Source organism: Fringilla coelebs (genome assembly GCF_963513975.1).
Source record: "Fringilla coelebs genome assembly, chromosome: 18".
In the NCBI taxonomy this organism is placed as follows: Eukaryota; Metazoa; Chordata; class Aves; order Passeriformes; family Fringillidae; genus Fringilla; species Fringilla coelebs.
The window spans coordinates 1,303,161-1,321,838 of NC_140044.1; the positions used below are offsets into that span (position 1 = coordinate 1,303,161).

An 18,678-nucleotide genomic window follows, 5' to 3' on the forward strand; every position below is an offset into this window, starting at 1 on the left:
TGGAATTTCAAGTTGTAGAAACTTCTGTAAGGCTTGTACACGTTAAAGTCACACGTAAGAACTACTTTGCAAGACCCGCATCTTTCCAAATAGAAGGAAATCCTATTCTTTATTAATTACTATTTGCAAAGCAATATCATGATTGTACTCTGGGCAACTCTTACAAAGACAACCATAAAATCATTTGCACGTCAATAGGAAAATAGGAGGCCGAAGTGGAATCTCTTAAAAATATATGTTTGTGTCTATATATATTTGCTCTTTCTGTAGGTCAACTCCTCTCGAGTCCTTAGCTGACGGCGATTTTGTTCTCCTCCAGGAAGAGGGGGAACTGGTGTTTTGGCACACTGTCTGCAGCAGCACCGCCCGCCTTCTCCGCCTCGGCGGCGCCGGCCGGGGCCGGGTCCGCCTTGGCGGCCGGGGCAGAGTTCAGGGGCGAGCCCCCGGCCAGGGGCACGGGCAGGGCGGGCAGGGCCCCGCTCTGGATCACCGAGATCTCGTTGGCCTTCACGGCCAGCCCGTTGCTGAGCACGGCCGCGTACTGGTTCCACACGGCGGGGTCGATGCTCACCGAGGGCGCCACCATCTCCTTGGGGAACATCTCCGACACCTTCTTGGGGTCGTTGCCCAGCAGGGCCATGGGGTTGTCGATGGACAGCCGCCTGCCCCGCCTGGCCGAGTTGTTCCACATGTGGGTTCCTACGTGGACCTTCCGGAGAGGGGGGAAAGCAAAGAGAATTGTTAATTCTGCAGCTCTTCTGGGCTGGACCCAAATTCTACTTCGCTGGCAGCCGAGTGGCCCAAAGAAGGCAGGCTCGCTCCGTTTGCATTCAGGTGAATATTAAGTTGGGTGGTTCTTGTCAGAGTTCCCCTCCTGGCATGTGTAAGACACAGTCATTCACTGCCTGACATCACCGTGGCTCTCTGGAGTTGGCTGCTAGAGGGCTCGAAGGACTGTGTTTTACACTTGGAATAAGCGCTGTTGGCAAAGACACCCTCTCTGCCCCAAAACAGAAACCACATTATCTGCTGCAAACAGACCATACTGAAAGAAATACTGGGTAATGCAAAAAACCACCAAGTAATTTGGCAGAGGTTCATTTAAGCTGAAATCTTCCACACCACATTCTGCTGGTGCTTCCAGCAAGGCACTGCTCACACACTGCAGAGTGTTTTCTCTCCCCATCAGCATTTATGCAAGAGGACTGAAGAGCTTGAAGAGGTTCTCACAGGGAGGGAGAAGCCTCTGCGCAAGTGAGGGAGCTGAATCCCTCATGGGGCAAATGGATTCATCTGGCAAAAGGACAGACTCTCAGCACTTCTTCAGCGTGGGCTTAGCCACAATCCCCAAGCACTTTGTGCCATCTGAGGATTATCCCAGTTTATCCCTCCTCATCTCACAAAATTTCAAGCAGTGCAGCGTAATGCATTTACTCAGCAGGCGGCATTTTGCAGCAGTCTAGGAAATACTTATGTCTTGACACATCCACATCCAAATTAAAAAAGAAAGCAATCTGCTTAGTGAGGGCTAAGGCTCCCCTTCCATCCCAAAAGGAAAGTCAAGGACAGCAGCAAAGACCTGAGGGTGATCTCAGTAACACACAAAAAGCTGTGTGGAGAAGCTCAGGAAGGAGACAAGGATCAAAAGTAAGTATTTGAGGAACTAAGAGAAAATCAGTGCTGTCTCAGGGGCAGCTCAAATATTACAAACAGCCTTTCCATCCCTAGTCTTAGTCTCACAGACCAAGGAGATGACAACAGACAGGACCCACCTTCAGGTTCCCTTTGGTGGTGAAGGCTCTCCCACAGATGGTGCAGGCAAAGGGCTTCTCCCCGGTGTGGGTGCGCTCGTGGATCTGCAGGGCGCTGGCAGAGGAGAAGTTCTTCCCACAGGTAGTGCAGATGTGCTGTTTGGCAGGACGGCAGAACTTGGGGCGCGGCACCAGCAGAGGGGTGACCCCAGGGGACAGAGCTGGAGGGCCAATGAAGTGGCCAGTGCCGAGGGGACGATCGCCGGGCAGCTCCATTTTTATCAGGGCTGGTGGGGCTCTGACAAAAGCGGCTGGAATGCTGCTTCGACCTGGAAAGAAAGCAAAGGTTATGCTTATCCCAACCTAATTCTGCTTCCAAGCTTAAGCCTGGCTGAGACTCGAGGCCCTGCCTTTGAAGAGCACGTCTGCAGAGGCCACCACACTTCCTAGGATAACCCAAAACAAATCAGTTCATCCCTGGGTTTGTTGGTGAGCTTATGACACAGAAAGCCTTTCAGGTCAAATTTAGATCAACGTTAACCTCAATGCTACAGAGCCTGAAAACCCCACAGACTATTTTAGGGTTTCCACATCACACTCTTGGGATAAGTAGTTTTCCCTTAAAATACAAGTGTGGATTTTTAAAAAGCTATAAGGAGATATCAAGCAAGCCCATGAAAGACAGAGAGGGCACAGTCTACATTAATTTTAAGGAGATTACAGCAGTTAAACCTTTGAATTTTGGGCCCGACTCAGTCAGGAAAAGTTTACAGGGCCTATGCCCTTATCCAAACAGAGGAGCAGGAAGAGGGGAAAGCTAAGGAAATTTGGTTTCCTGTTGGTCCTTTTAGGAACGGTTTCCTACTGCCCCACCCCAAATCCCTGCCAGCACTCTGCATTACTCACCATATTCTCCATTTGCAAAGTGTAGCCCGGGCTCTTCCTTGATGACCTTCCGACCGATGTTGCCGTATGTTAAATCCAAAGCTCCGACAACCCCTTCCACTTCTGCGGGAGCGTTCTCAGCACCCTCTGATTTACTGCCCGTGCCCAAATCCTCCTGGCTGTTGAAGGCAGGTGACTTGGACCGGACGCTCTCAGCCTGGCTGTTGGCCGGGGACGGCGCCTGCAGCGAGGCAGCCTCGGAGGCGGCGGGGCTCCTGCCGTTCTGGTAGTCGGCGTCGCCCGCCACCGAGGACGAGTCGTTGGTCATGCCATCGCTCTCGGCCGAGCCGTTGTCGCTGGACTTCAGACTGCTCTGCCGCTGCAAGCTCAGCGAGGAGGTGACCATCTTCATCTGGTTCTCCAGCGCTGCAACCCCAGAGAAGGCGGCGGCCGCGGCGGGCGACTCTGATTGTGCATCGTATGGAGTAGGAGGTTTGGAGGAACTGCGGGGGCCATCCTGAGAGTCCACGTCATCTTCCATGTCTATGCTTTCCACCATCTCCTCCGGGCGACCGACGTCTCCGTTCTTCTCGGGCACGGCAGGATCCACCGCCTCGGTGTCGCTGGGGGGTTCTGGCATCGGGGTGTTGGGGATCTGCCCGCCCATGTGCATGCGGATGTGCTGCTGCAGCACCACGGCGTTTGTAAACTTCTTCTGGCAAATGGGACACGAGTGCTGCATCTTCAAGGGGGTGTTAGCCCGGTGGACACCATAGTGGGTTTTGAGGTTCCCTTTGGTGGAGAAGGCACGGCCACAGATCTTGCACTTGAACGGCCTCTCCCCGGTGTGGGTGCGGTAATGCATCTTCAGCGAGCTCTGGCAGCTCAGCACTCTGTGACAGATCAGGCACTCGTTGGGGTCAGAAGTGGACTTGTCGATATTTTCAACCAGCTGCTGGAGCTTTGATGTCTCTGAGCCTTGCTCGTTTGACCCACCTACGTGGAAGATGCTCATGCTGCAGGCAGCTTGTGGTGAGCTCAAGCTCTGCTCCGTTCCTGACTCGTGGCCGACCGCCCCCGACGAGGAGGAGCCACCCTCGCTTTCGGGAGAGGGCCTCGACTGCAGCTCACTTGAGAAGGTGCCTGGCAGAGCCTCCTTGATGCCTGCCAGGCTGGAGATGGCCTGAGGTGCGCCGGCAGCCGCAGAGGTAGGCAGAGTTGTTAGGAGAGGTTTGCTGTCCACAATCAGGTTGGACTCGTCCAGTGGCACAGACATCCCGTATGGGATTCCAGTGCTGGTAGGAACATTGTCCAGGTGCTCAGGAACTGGGTAAGGATTCATCTTTATGTGGGGGTACTTGTCTTTGTGACGCTGAAAATGCACTTTGAGGTTTCCTTTGGTGGTGAAGCGGTTCCCACAGATGTTACACTTATAGGGCCTTTCCCCGGTGTGGGAACGGAGGTGGATCTGCAGGGCACTGTCGTTGCCAAAGACCTTCCCACAGAATTTACACTTGTGTTTGAAGAACGGCTCCTCCGCGTTCGGTTTGCTTTCGGACACGCTGATGTTGGGCGGTTTCCCCTTGCCCTTCTTTGAGGAATCCATCACGGACGAGACGGCCGAAAGCGGGTTCTGGAAGATGACCGAGCCGGAGGACTGAGGTAGCAAAGGATTTGGGAACTGAGAGATGGAGCCGGGGAGGCCTCGGCTCCCCTCTGGCTTCAGGGGGAAGGAGGAGGAGAGCCCAGCAGCCAGCGAGCTGGCGGCCGCAATGCCAGTGTTAGAATGAGGTAGTTTTCCTTGCTTCAAGGATTCCAGTGATAGGCTCTGGCTCCCAGCTTTCTGTCCGATCAGAGCCACGGCAGCCGAGAGCTGCTGGGACATGTGGGCACCCAGAGCTTTGAGCGGGTCAGTAGCAGCTGCTATGGAGGGGTGCAGGGCGTGGGGAGCCATCATGGCGATCTGGATGCGGATCTGCTCCGTCAGCTGGATCTGCTGGAGCTGCTGCTGCTGCAGGCACACCAGCTGCTCCAGGATCATGGGGATGGCGTTGAACCCGGCCGCCGAGGAGGAGATGGCATCCGACGTCCGCTGGTTCACGGCCACCTTAGTGCCACGGATGGTCTGCAAGGTCACGTTAGTGTTGGGTACTTTGGGTTTTGGTAGATAGCTCAGGCCGGGAGCCGCAGGCGTCAGGGGGGGTTCTATTTTAAGGTACATTCCTCCTACCGGCTCAGCATCCATTTTTCCTTCTCTCTTTTCCACAGAGGCAGTGCAGCCCTTGGCCTGAATGTCCTTGCGTGCCCTGCCATCCATTCGGTCGCTCGGGAAGGTCCCCAGAGGAGCCTCGGAGAAGCTCTCAGGGGGGACTGCTCCCTCACTGTCGTTCATGATTAGAACAGGCGGATTTTTAGTGCAATTTTTCTTATGCTCAAGGAATTCAGAGAGAACAAAGAATTCTGCACAGCATTTCTCACAGATTTTGGTTTCCTCCGTGCGGCACCTTTTGGAACTCATCTCACCATCTCTATCACCTGGGACGTCTTGTGGACTCCCTTAAAATAAAAGAAGGTCACATTATTAATTGCTAGATTTAGACCAAACATTCACTATTAAGATCGCTGACTCCACCCAAATTGCAAATTAAAGTACAAGACATTGGAATCAAGTTTGCACATCAATCTGAAGTTCTGCTCTTTGTTTTGATGCCAATTCCTTCACAACCCCAAATAAATCTGCATCTCAGTTCAATTTACAAGAAAAAACATATTTTAAAAGGACTCTCACAAGGCTCAATGAAAAAAGATTCATTCCAAATCCCTTTATACAGGTAAAAATCCCCTGGAACAGTTCTGCAAGGCAGCACCTGCAACACAGCTTAAAAGGAACACCAGGACAGAGGAGGCATTGAAGCACTGAGCAAAACACCACACAGAGTTATCTGCTGTTTACACTTCAGGTTCTAATTCTTTGTTAACCATATCTCAGAAATTCATATAAGATTGTTAACACAGGAATTTTGAGCAATTCTTACTGCACCGATCTAAACGAGTTGTGCTCTGCTATTATGAAAGTAATTACAAACCAAGAGGGCTGAAACAGCCACGCGGGCCAATATCAACTCTGAAATCCTTTGAAAGCAAACACACCCCAATAATAACCTCTACATGGACACAGTAGCAAAGAATGATTAAAAACGAAATTTGACGCTCGAGTATGCGCCTCCGTTGATACTTATGATTATTAAAAAATAATACAAGTAACTCGTCCTGCTCACAAAACTACACCAAGGCATTTCCGACCTCGCAGGGGGCCTCCTCCAGCTGTACCCACAACTCACCCACTTTGGGAAGGGGCAGGGTAAATCGAGAGTCCACTCCTGCCCTTCCACCACCAGCACAGCTCAGCTCAGACTGAGCAGAACTTGTACATGGACCAAAAAAAAAAAAAAAAATTAAAAAAAAAATCGGGGAAATATCTGAACTGCAAGAGGTTAACTGAAATGATAACCAAAACAGGATGTTTTTGCTCAGCCTTGCCATCCCTCAAACTCCCAGCCCACTGGAGGTGGGGCAGAGCTCAGGGCAGGAGGGAAAGCCCCCCAAGGAGGGGGAGGCAGAAAGGGCTGGGCCAGGATTGCAGCCCCCCTGGCTGGGACACCCTGGAGCTGCTCTCACTCGGTGGGTGCAGGGGTCACAGAAGGGTGTCACCCCTGTCCCGGCCGGCTCCGGGTCCCCAGCCGCCCCCGGGTGGGACGAGGTGACACTCAGGAGCTTCTTGTGGCTTTGGCTTGCGCAAGGTGTGGCCAAACCACACCTCGGTGTGTCCTGAACGTGGAGGGACCGCGTCCAGGTGACAGCTGGAGCACATCACCCTGCTTGAGGGAGGACATGGCAAACCTGGCCATTTCTGACCTCAACGAGGGCACTGTGCTGCTCAACAAAGCAAACTTCAACCGTTGAATGCTGCGGGGTAGGAAGTGCATGTGAAATTTTAATTGTAAAAATAGACATTTGATCAGTAATAAAAATTTGCAGCTATCAGAGTCCTGTTCTGCTGTGATCTGCAGAGCAATAAATCCAGACCTGCGCAAGTCCTTGAACAGGGAGGAAGGGAGTTCTCAGCATGGCTACGATCAAAAATGTTTGGATGCCTCCCATTTAAACAGGGGAAATTAAACACTTGCCCTTCAGCCCAAACAACTCCCGTAAGTGAAAGAGACAAGAATGGCAGCACGCATTTCCCATCCCAGATATCATTACAGTGATGTCCCTAAAGCTGATTAAGCTCTAAAAGCACACAGAGAAGCCCAGCCTGCAGACAAGTACAACTACTGCACAATTCAGAACTTGGTCCACAGAGTCAACCAGGATCAAGAACAGATTATTTTAAACTCGTTTTGCAGGAGACTGAGCAGATATACTTGGCAAGAAAGAAGGCGCCTGGATTTAAAAAAAGAGAAAACCTCTGGAACTAGTCTACGCTGACTTGAGAGGTCTTTGACTACTTTCCTGTTTCATAAAATACTAAAACAAAAATCTCCTCCAAATCCTTTTAAGAGTTTGGGGCTTTCCCAGTCCCATCCCCCAGGCAGAACAACACTGTTTCCACGTCACGAAATAAAAAAAAACAACCTCAGCTTTTACTTTTTCCCGTGGCACAGAAATGTCTGCACCAAGCACTGTTGCCCACCCCCAAGCAGATATTCCAGGATAATGTCTAGACAAGTCCTCAAACTTTAACTGCTTCAAAGCATCCAATCATTTATCTCCTTTCCCTTGATAATACTTCTTATTTTTCTACTTCTGTGCTGATAAGATCACACTCAATTCAATGCCCCTTTCCCAATCTCCAGCACAGCCCACGCTCCTCATTTTCGTAATTCTGAGGAGCTCTGGTGACTTTTCCTGGTTCTCAGCAGCAGTTGCCATCTCAGAGAAAGAGACTCCAGTACACTGAAGGTCCCTGTGCTGGGCAGCAGAGGTTGGCAGCTCTGCCCCGTCACATATTCTCATTTTTCTGACAGTGAAGCATAAGCTTCAGACTGAATAAATTCAATTCAGAGCTTGAAACGACTTGCTGCATGACAAATAGGGAAATTATGCATTATTTTCCCTTTTACCTTAAAGAAAGGGGTTTAGATAAATTCACAAGTAGGACGCTGGGTTATTTTACAGTAGCTGGGATAACAAAGGAGCAATTGACTGTTTCTGCAAAAAAACCCAACAGCTTCTGTGAAAATCATCGTGATTTGTAACTAGCTGCTCTTCCCTGCCCCAAGTGCTGGGATCAGAGCCCCTCGCTGCCCGAGCCCAGCAGTGACCACCGAAATGACATAAGAGCCTGAACTCGGGGTTTTTCATGCCAGGAGGGCAGCTCTGCCCACCAGGATTTACCCAGCACTGCCCTGCCACGACCATTCCTCTGCACTTCACCCCCTCCAAAGGCTTCCCAGGGACAGGACTTCGACTGTGGTTTTTTTTTATCTCCCCACCCCCGAATTTCAGGAATGTTATCTCTCAGCATCTAGTTATCCAATAAGTTAGAAGAATGCAGTAAACCCAGCAGGGGGGCTAGATTGAATCACTGGCAAATGGATGGATAAAATCCACTATTGTGTAGGACAAGGCAGTCATCGACAAGGAAGGCTGATAAAATCCACACCGCTCAAATTATTTTTTTTTTTTTTTTTTTTTTTTAGGAAAACAGTAAAAGGAGTGAAGTAAATCTGGTCTGATGTGATTTCAAGAAGGGTGCTGCTGGCCTAGCACTCAACTAGGCCATTAGGGACTTTTTTTCCTCAACTTTACTTCACTTGAATTGGGATGAAACAGAAGCTTTCCCACCTTTTTTTTATTTTTTTTTTATTCAGGAGTTTTGATACCTTTGGTGAGCTTACTTTCCTCACAGCCTACATCTGACCAACTACTTTAAGGTTAACAAAGACCATGCACCTCCCCGGTTTAAATTAACTCGGGGAGGATTGATTACCACCCCTCCACTCCTAGACACGAACCCTCTGCCATCCGCTCGCTGCTGCTCCCAGGGTCGCACTTCCCTAATGCTTTTCCCTTTCTCCAAAGGAGAGGGCTTCCAAAAGCTCTGAACTGCCCCAAATCGCCCTTCTCCCACTCTCAAACACCATTTAGCACATTTTAACTGTGACAAAATCACTTTTTTGAGTAAGTAAAACGCACGACTGACAACTTACAGAGATATTCCAAAGGCCTTGATGCTTTCTACACTGAATTCATCAGGTGCGTTTTTTCTACCAAAGAACGAGGCAGAAACGCGCTTCCCCCACAATCAGCATCTGGCGCTTACAGGCTCTCTCTCAAGGCTTCAATTATTTTATCATCTACTTACTAATTCCCCCTTTGGCCTATCCACAACTTGAAGCGAGATGTTCAGCCGAAGACAGAACAAACCACAGCGAACGGGCGCTTGTGAAGAGCAGAATAAGCGCTAAAAGCCGCGGGGCGAGCGGGGAGCGGAGGCGCTGCCCCCGAGGGCTCGCCCCGCTCGGGCCGGGCCGGGCCGGGCCGGGCCGGGCGCCGCCGGGGCTCGCTGCCGGGGCCGGTCGGTGGAGGGCACTCACGGCCCGCGCTCCGGCCCCTCCGGGCCGCCACCACCACCCCGGGCGGGGCCGCCGCCCCCCGGGCCCACCTGAGCTGACGCGAGCCCCGCACCGCGATCCGCGGCCACGGGGGCGGCTCCGGCCGGCTCCGAGCCCGCGGCCCCCCGAGCCCCCCGCCCTGCCCGGCACGGCCCTACCTGGACCACACTTAACACCCGCACGGTGTTTAAGAGCGAGCTAAACGGCGCAAACCCCGCTGCCAAGGTCAATTGCATGAGAGTCCTAATTGTGAGCCTGACATCAACTTACCACCCGCAGCAAGCAGGAGGAGGCAAAGGTTAGAGCAGCAGCTCTGTCAAAACGTCACATGCCGCCGAGCGCGGCGAAAGGGCTCCATCCCCGCCACGAATATAATGTTGCACTTACGTAAAAGGAAAAGCGAGCCGGGCATCGCCCCCGCCGCCCCCCGGCACCCCCTGCCCCTTGCCAGGGCTGCGGCACCCCCGGCACGGCGGGGACGCTCCCGCGCCCGGGGCGGCCAGCGCCCGCCAACAGCTTCGGGCAAACGAAACAAACCTAAGATAAACCACCGCGAAACTTGGGCTTTCCCTGTTCAACCTTCCCTCGTCCAACATCCCTCTCCAGTTCTGCAGAGCTCGGCGCACGAATCGGAGATATAATTGCAGCAAAGCTACGCTAATTTTACCCTGAGGAAAAAAAAAGTTGCAGTTTGATACTGTATTTTTAAGAATGAATCCGATTTTTAATGGCAGCAATCCAGCACAATAGGCATTTTCAAGCCCTTTGTGGAAATGCTAATTTTCAGTATGTAGCATTATTCCCCTGTGACCACCTGCTGATTTTTTGACCTGTTAATGGATCCCCAGGTTCGCGGGACACTTTAACCCGCTGCATTGTTCACAGAGGTGGGTCCCAAATCGCTTTGCGAAAAAAGAGAATACTTGCAAAAAAGGAGATAAGGGCTTGATTTTATTATTACGACTATGTGTATATCCTCGCTAATGCCCCAGACAAATCCCTGCGGAATTTCGACTTTGTTATGCAACTTCATCACTTATTATTTACGGGCACACCTGGAGCGGGGAATATCAAGACTATTTGAGAGACTGGCGGGCGGTCCGAGCCGTCGGAGCCGCAGCCCCGGGTTGCATTTCGGAGAGCGGAGATCCCGCAGGACGGGACCTGCCCCCACCCCCCAAATCCACAGCGCCCCGCGAGCGGCAGGAGGATCCCCCCAGGCGGGGACACAGCTTCCCCAGGTCCGCCGGCCTGGGCGGCCGCTGAGGGCTCCGGAGGGATTTCATCCAGGGTTTGGTTGTTAAAATTGAGAACGGGAGGGGGAAAAAAAAAAGCCCGAACAACAATAACAAAAAAGCAGCTGGCCATTGCCCCGGAGAGCGCGGTGTGGAGCGATCCTCCCTCCCTCCCTCCCGCACGCCTCCCCCGCCCCAGCGGCCGCATCAGGAGTGATTAACCCTTTTGTTTCAGCGCGGGGCCGGAGGTGCCTTTCCAGCAGCGGGCAGAGATTTACATGTGGAAACATCACCTCCATCCCCCAACCTAACCATATACACAAAGGAAAACAGTCATGCATTAAACATGGGATTTATTGCCTTCTGGCCAGCATGCTGTTTCTTAAGTCACCATTAACCGGACCCAACAATTGCACATTTCGACTCAAAGAAGAGAAGGGGGAGGAGGGGAAAAAAAAATTAAAGAGCCCGAACCTCCTGCGGGTTGGGAATAGGCAGCTCCCGTAACGTGGATGGGTTTTGATCAGTTCTAGGCACGGAAACAAAACCGGTCCCAAACGCAAGCAAAGATCCCAAAGAAAGTTCTTGGGGGGCACACGGAAACATTTGGGCACAACCGCAACAATTCCGAACGAACGCTCCCCAGCCGGGACGGGACGTGCCCTCCGCCCGCCGCATTGCGCCCGGCAGCGGGACGGGCACCGCGGGAGCGTCCCGAGCTCCGCAGCGAGAGCGGGGGAAGAGCCCCAGCAGGGCCGGGAGATGCTGCTCCGGCAGCCCCGCTCCCGTGGGGGCCGCTAGCGAGTGCCCCCTGCCCTTCCACTGCCCGCCCACCCCACCGGCGGCTCCCGGCCGATTTCAGCCAGAATTTCTGCTTTTCCCGTAGCGCGGCCCAGGAACGCGAGCTCCCCAAAACCGGGGCGAGCGACCCGCGGTGCCGAGTCCCCCACGCCGCCCAAATACAAAGCGCTCGCGCACACCCCACATTAGCTCACCGGAGTTATTTTAGGAAGTCGGAAATCAAAGATGGCTGGAGGTCAAGCTACAAAAGGTCCAGGGCGATTGTGATCTCCAACAAAAATAGTCCGAGCGTGGAGGCTTTTTTCCCCCGTTTTTGTTGGTTTTTTTTTTTTTTTAAAGCCCCACAAAAATTCTCATCCAACTCCCGACAAAGTGCTAAGCACACCGAGGAAACCCAGCCCGAGCCATTTCCTAGCCCTCCGAAGTTCTCCGTAATTTCTCGCTCTGCTCCCCCACCCCTTTACCCCCATCCCCCCAAGTCCCTCCGCCTCGGGGACCCTTCGGGGTTCCCCTCCCACGCGGCCGCGGCCCCACGCGGGACCCGGCGGAGGCTCCGCGGGCGCGGGGGGGAGCGTGCGGGGCATCGCGGGGCAGCGCTGCGCTCCGCAGCCGCCCGGAGCCGAACCCCCCCGAAAATAACGAGGAGCCCGTGCCTCGCTCAGCACTGCCGGGGAGTTCGGCCCCCCAAAAAACGTGGGGCGAGCCGAGGGCCGGCTCGTGGCGGAGCCCGCGGGGGGAAAGGCGCGGGGGGTGAAGCACGAGGGTGGAAAAAGCCCCCCGGGAAGCGCCCCTCGCTCCCGCCGCCGCCTCCGCGCATCAGCCGAGCCCGGAGCCGCGGCCGCCCCGCGCCCCCTCTGCGCTCACCACTTGCAGCATCTGGGGGCTGCTCCTCGGAGTTGATGTGCTGGGGCTTCGCCTGCTTCCGTCGCGACATGGTGCACCAGCATCGGGAGCATGCAATAGTAGCAATTATTTTCCTCTTCACAACAAATTCCTAGAGTTGGGAAATTTGGGCGGAATGCGCATGTCAGAGTAATTATTATTATCAATAATGCATTGCGATTTATCATGGGTCCCTGACGGCTGATTGGCCTGAGTCCAAGGGCTCACAGATTATTCAAATCAGCCCCATTGATCCGCGCAGCGGGGCACGCTGGGCCATGTAGTCCCCGCGCCCGGCCCGCCCCGGCGGGCGACAAAGGCGTGAGCCCCCGGGGCCGGGGCAGCCCCGGGCCGCCCCCGGTAAACAAACACCGGGCAGCGCGGCTCTCCAGCCTGCACACCGACAATACCTTTGTTGTCTCACCTGCGCGGTTTATATCGTGTTCTAAAGAGTTTTTCCCCCCCCCCCTCCCCTAAAGCAAGCAGCAGCCCGGGACAATGCTCATTCTTCCCTTTGTCGCTCGATAAGGTGGCAAGGGAAGAGCACCGAGAGCTGCAAGGGGCGAGCGCGGGGTCCCGCGGCGGGGCGGGCGGCTGGAGGGGCTTTAAAAGCGGATGCAGACGGAGCGTAATTAGGCTGGTTTGGTTCAGCTGTTTGGGGACTCTAAAGTCTCGCTTTCTGGGAAGCAGGAGAAGCTGAGCCAGTAGTATTTTTAACAGCAAGTAAAAACGTGAGGCACGTGTGAAAAAGTTGAAGCAGCAGCGCTTTGAGTGTTTTCCCACACTAAGTTGGCTGCGTTAATGCAGAGCGGAATAATTTTCATCTTTACTCCCCTTTTCGGCTGTTGGGTTCCATGGGAACGTGAGCCACGCGGAAATCTTCCCCGCGAGCCGCAGCCGGGTGGCACATTGGGGACGGTCCGTGTGGCCGGAGGTGGCTGCAGGACCCGGCTCAGCTGAGCCTGGCACTGAACTGTGCTGCAAAGCCCCCGAGTGTCCCAGCAGTCACCCCAGCCCTCCGACTCACCCCCCCCAAGCCACACTGATGTCGCAAAAGCAAAAATGTGAGGATCCTTGAACGGGTGGAGATGCGGACTGCACATCTCCAAAAACTGCAAACACTCCAAACAACTCCAAAAACTCCAAACACTGCAAAATCTCAGTGGGACACATGATTGCTTTTTGATGTAACGTAGAACAGCACGCCCCAGGTCTGTCTGTGAGAAACGAAGTGATTTGATGGAAAACACTGGAGAGATATTTATTTAATGAAGAGATGATGATGTTGATTTGGAGGAGGACGTGAGATAAGGGCTCAGGAGAATCCGAAGGCACACTCGGTTTGCACTTGCCATTGCATTCATCAGCAAGCCACGGAGCAGGGTCCGTGCCTCAGTTTCCCTCAGTTTCCTGCCTGTGCAGGGAGGGCTCAGCTCCGCGCCGCTGTGCGAGCAGCACCCACCCCAGGGCATGGGGCGGTGCGCAAGGGTGGCGCACACTGGAAACCCCAAATCTGACTCGCCAGCCGGAGGGAGGAAGCGATGGCACCTCAGGCAGCCACACAACTGCCACAGGACATTGCACAACACCAGGGGCTCGTTTCACCTGGTTCTTTACTGCCACTTCTACCCTGCAAAAGCCCCAGGGGCTGTACAACTTTTACTCTGTACCAAAATTTGTGCTTGTGCACAGTCATGCCAAGTACTGGTCAGGATTTTCTTTATTTTGGGGGTGCTCGAGGAGGGGGGACCTGGATGGGACAGGCATGAAATCTCTTGTTGTTGTAGATGGAGGTGAGCAGTGCATCCTGATCTAATTAGTTCTGTATCCTCTCGGGGCTTGGTTTTGTTTTTACAGCGTCTCATAAGGGGGTTTTATTTAGCTAAGGATAACACAAATCTTGCAGAGCAGAAGGTGTCACCCTCCTCCTTGGACAACTACTGAACGTGGAGGTCAGGGGACAAATGTTGGTTTCCAGGCCACTTTCTTCTGCAAGCAAAAAATGGTTTAAAACCCCCATTCTTGGTGCATTTTAATGTGCATTTGGGCACATTAAGTCAAGAGAAACTCTGCATTTACTAATATGAAATGGGAGAGATAACAGGTATTTGAAATCGCTGACCATTTTTATCTGGTGTTTACTCCACCCCCATGTTGCCCAAAGAGCTTCTCTATATCTGTTTGTTTAACCAACAGTTTGAAATGCTCTTTGTTCCCAAAGTGTGTCCTGAGGAAATAGACTGTTAAACAAGATTGATACCAATCGATCCACAGATAGATATTCACATTGATGAATCCTCTCCTTTTACACTTGATATGCTCAGTATGACCAACAGATTTTCAGTTATTACACGGAAAGCTCCCAAGCCACACCAATGAATTTATTAAACCACGCTGGTTTATGTATCCAGCTGAGAGACTGACAGCCCTGTACAGTAGATCCATACTTAAAATAGACAACTCCTGTGGAGTATTTGTACTGAATTTAAAGGAATATATTATATGAAATCAATAGAAGTTTTGGTATTGATTTCACAGGACTGTGATTTCACTCAGCACGGCTCTAAAACACAGATAAAATAGAATGCATGGGAAGCATTAGTTTAAAATAGAAATTTAAAAGTTGCTGTATTTAAGGCTGGGAAGACAGCACAAGTAGGTGAAAGAACACAAAGAAAGTGAAAAATACGGGGAGGAAGAGGAAGAATGTGACCAAGGGAAAGCTGTCCTGATTGTATTTTTCTGGGAAGGTGTTCCCAGCCAGTGGTGGTTATAAATAGGCTGCCCTGGCTGATTACATCATATGCAAAAGGCATTTTGCTTGGCTTTAGCACGATCGTATGGATTAGCATGATTACAGCTCCTGGATTTGAAAAATAGCAGGCTTCCTTTTCGGGCTTGACATTTTATTTATTTTTTTAAGAAAAGTGCAGAGGAACAATCTTCTACCACCAACGGAGCTGCGGCAGCGTCCCTGGCAGGCGAATTTCCAGGAGCAGCTCGTGGTGATAACAGGAGCTGTTTGAACACCCTGCCCCAGCAGCACGTGGAGCTCCTGCCACCAGCAACTCGCCAGCAGCTGGCTCTGCCCAGCCCTGGAAATTCCTGTCCTCTGGAACGGTGCTGCAGAATGGTTACATCCATGGGAAAACCGGATGGGGGTGTTTGCTGAAGATGTGTGTGTGTATCTCCCTGTGCTCGCTCACTAGCTCCCACCAAGGGAAAGGACTCAAATCCTGCCTCGTCTCCTCTGAGCAGCTCCGTTTGTTGCTGAGAAGAACCCACAAGTTTCAAACTGAAGTCTTTCTTTATGTGTTCAGAACCAAATGTAACTGAAAATGTCTCTTCCTGTGCGTTACCCACACCTTTCCAGCTTGGAGAGCCGGAAAGGAGAAAGGTCTCTGAGGCCCAGCAGTTCCCTTGGCTGGGGCGCTCCTGCCCTGCTCCTGGCTGCAGCTCCACCAGACAAAGCTCCCAGAGCGCTCCCAGGGCTCCTCTCCAGTGCCTGGGAGGCACCGGGGAGTTCCCCGTTGGAACACGCCAAGAGAACTGCGAGGTTGCTGATATGAAGTTGTCCATAGCTCTGCAGGCAATGTAAATCAGGGTGATTAGCATTCATGGTTGGGCCAGTTAATCAAGATTGAGTGCAGAGACTCAGACATTCAAATTCAGAGGCAGTTCATAAGGGTGTTAAACTGAGAGTTGGCAAGGGCAGCGACTCCTCCAGAGCAGACTCTATCCCAATCCAAACCCAGGAGACTCCTCCTCCTTTTATGCCCTTATAACTATGATAATGGAGGAACTGTTTTCTCCTGTATAGCAAAATAAAGGTTGTGTTTTCCCTCACTCCATCCTTCCTTCTAGAAGCTGCTGAGCGCCCTGGTCAAACCCGATCACAGGGGCGAAGTTCTGAAGACATGAGTTTGTGTTCATTGCGTGACAATCATCACCTGGAGACAGAAGAAATGTCCAAATTAATGTGCTCATTGGAAGCAGAATTAGGGTTCAGACCTTACCCAGACAGCAGCAGCAAGGCAGAGGCACCAAAGTGGGACTGAGCCGGGGGAGAAGGATGGAGAACAGTCCTTGAGCAGCCCCGGGGAACAGCTCCATGCTCTGCCATGCTCCATTATCTGCTTTGGGTCCAGCTGCAGATAATGGCACAGCATCGCTGAAAGAGGAGAAGCAGCTCCATGAGGGAATTGATGTTAATGCACACAGGACTGAGCTGTCAGCTGGGCCGTGCTCCTGGTTTTAAATGTCATTTCGGGCTGGTATAATCACGGGGTACCCTGGTCATTACTTACCTTCAGGCCAACGTAGGAAACTTTCTTTCCAAGTTCAGCTCTGCCCCACAAGGGAAGGGAATAACACAGGAGTTGGAAGTTTTTGAAAGAGCCACCAAGGAGCTGCCAGCCAGGAGGAATGAGAGGCATGTGGGTTAGGCAGGTAAACAAACAAATCTCTGGGTGTTTGTTAAAATGTGTTTCACCTGCACAGGAGTAAACTTTATCAGCTCTGATTTCTCAGTGTCCTTGTGCAATGCCTTGTATTAGATGTCAGATGCAATCTGAGAGCAGGTCCAGCTTTCCCCAAGAGTACCAGTATTTTTCAGAATAGGTTACCTGGGTGTTAAGTGAATAACATCCCCCCTCCTCTGCAATATTTGTTCAATTTCAAACACTTACTTGCTTCTGAATAAACCTAAGATCAGAAGTAGGTGTAACTTGGCTTTGTCTGCTGCCTTCTTTGAATTTCATGGCCCAGTGATAGATCAGGGAGAGGAACAGGAATCCTGTGAGATCCTTTCCTCCCAGACAGGGTACACAAACCCTTCTTTAGCACTGGGCTGTAATGGAGCCTAGGGAGATGTCTCCTTATTCCCCCTTTTTGCAGCAGTGGTGTGAGGGTGCACCAGGGCTGCCACAGCCTGTGCTCAGTCCCCTGCATGGTTTGGAATTGCATTAGGAGGCTTTTTTGTTTGTTTGTTTGTTTGTTTGTTTGTTTGTTTGTTTGTTTGTTTGTTTTGGGGAATACCAAGCAATATCTGAATGTGCCAGTGAAGTATTGAAGCAGCTGGCAATGAAAATACAAGTTAGTGGGGAGCAAATGAGGATCCCCTCCCCCTGTGTCCCTGTCTCAGATATTGGGGCAGTGCTGCTCCATAATCAATTTGTTGCCACACTTTGTGTTATCCCAAAAAGCAGCTGGTGAAAGGCACGTGGAGCACGCTGCCTGTCCTGGCCAAGGGCTGAGCTTGGTTCCAGCTCTGTGTTCTGGTGCTTGCAGAGAAAATCCTCTGTGTGGGGACGACTTGAAACAGCAACTCGGGAGAGAATTATCAATTTCCTTGCTCGTGTCAGCAGAGCACCAGGATCGAAACTGAATTATTTTCAGATGTCAAAATACCACTTAGCAGGGGGCTTTTACTTAGTAAAATTAGCTTTCATTTTCTGCTTTTATGACTATGATTAATAACATTTTTTTGAATGTGGTAGACCTAATTCCATTTCTTCTGCTACAGCAGTTTTTCCAATTACTTATCAGTTATATCCCAGTCCTAAATTTGGCTGCTTTCCATATGGGTGAATTTGGTTCTTGCCACACTTTGAGAAGGACTGGCAACCAATTGTGAGTGGAGATTCAGAGCAGGTTTGGGAGGTGCCATCTGCTCTTTGATAACTCAACTTCTAGTTAAAAAAAGAAAAATATTATCACCAACTAAAAAATCCCCAAGCCCCTTGTCTTCAACTGTTGTGGCTGGAAGTCAACAGGAAAACACCCAACCCAAAACATTAACACTTAAAATGAATGAATAGAAATCAACACAAAACTGTCCAAATAAAAGCTGACAGAAAAAAGGACACAAATGTATGAGTTGGTTTTTTTTATGAAATGTTAGCTTGGAATGGTGAGTTGAACGCCTAAAATGATCTAATGTAGTGCTCTACTCTTTATGCCAGGAGGGAGGGGGAAATGCAGGGGACAGAACAGAATGATCCCTTTTCAGCATCTGCATAATTTACAGAGTGCTGTCCTCTTGTCACAATTTACAGATTTGGTACCGAGAGGAGGGTGTGAAAATCATAATTTTGGTACCAAGAGGAGGGTGTGGAAGCAGCTCATCCCTTCCTTCTCCCATTCCCTACAGGCCATTTCTTGTCCAACACTCAGAGCTGCTGCTGTGCTCTGCCTGCCATAATTGTCTCAAGGAACTGATTCAGTGCATCACCTCCAGCTTTGATGACATTTCCAGTACCACCCTTTCACTGAACTGGGGGGTTTTTGTCTCAATTTTCAGAGGTGCTGAAGTGCCACAGCAGGACGAAGCTGAGATTACACTGTTAATTCTGTGTGATATCTCTGCTCAGACCGGGCACAGCTGAGTGTATCAGCTCCTCTGAGTGCCTCGGGAGCCCTTGGGGTGACAGGGGAGAGGGGATTGGTGGCACCCCGGCTGCTCCAGCTGTGCCAAGGGGAGCAGGGAAGGTGCCAGGCAGCTGCAAG

At 51.6% G+C, this 18,678-nt stretch overlaps 1 protein-coding gene across 1 annotated transcript; it reads right to left on the bottom strand.

The window, feature by feature from the left end:
- Positions 1-289: 289 nt before the first annotated feature.
- On the bottom strand, positions 290-12,280 carry SALL4 (spalt like transcription factor 4; the record flags this gene model as incomplete). The annotated part of the gene is made up of 4 exons (XM_084217669.1): positions 12,154-12,280; positions 2,658-5,192; positions 1,773-2,080; positions 290-709 (listed from the first exon to the last, which is right to left on the bottom strand). The coding sequence occupies exons 1-4, from the start codon at positions 12,221-12,223 to the stop codon at positions 290-292; spliced, it is 3,333 nt and encodes a 1,110-aa protein (XP_084073795.1). The 5' UTR covers positions 12,224-12,280.
- Between the last annotated feature and the right edge of the window lie 6,398 nt (positions 12,281-18,678).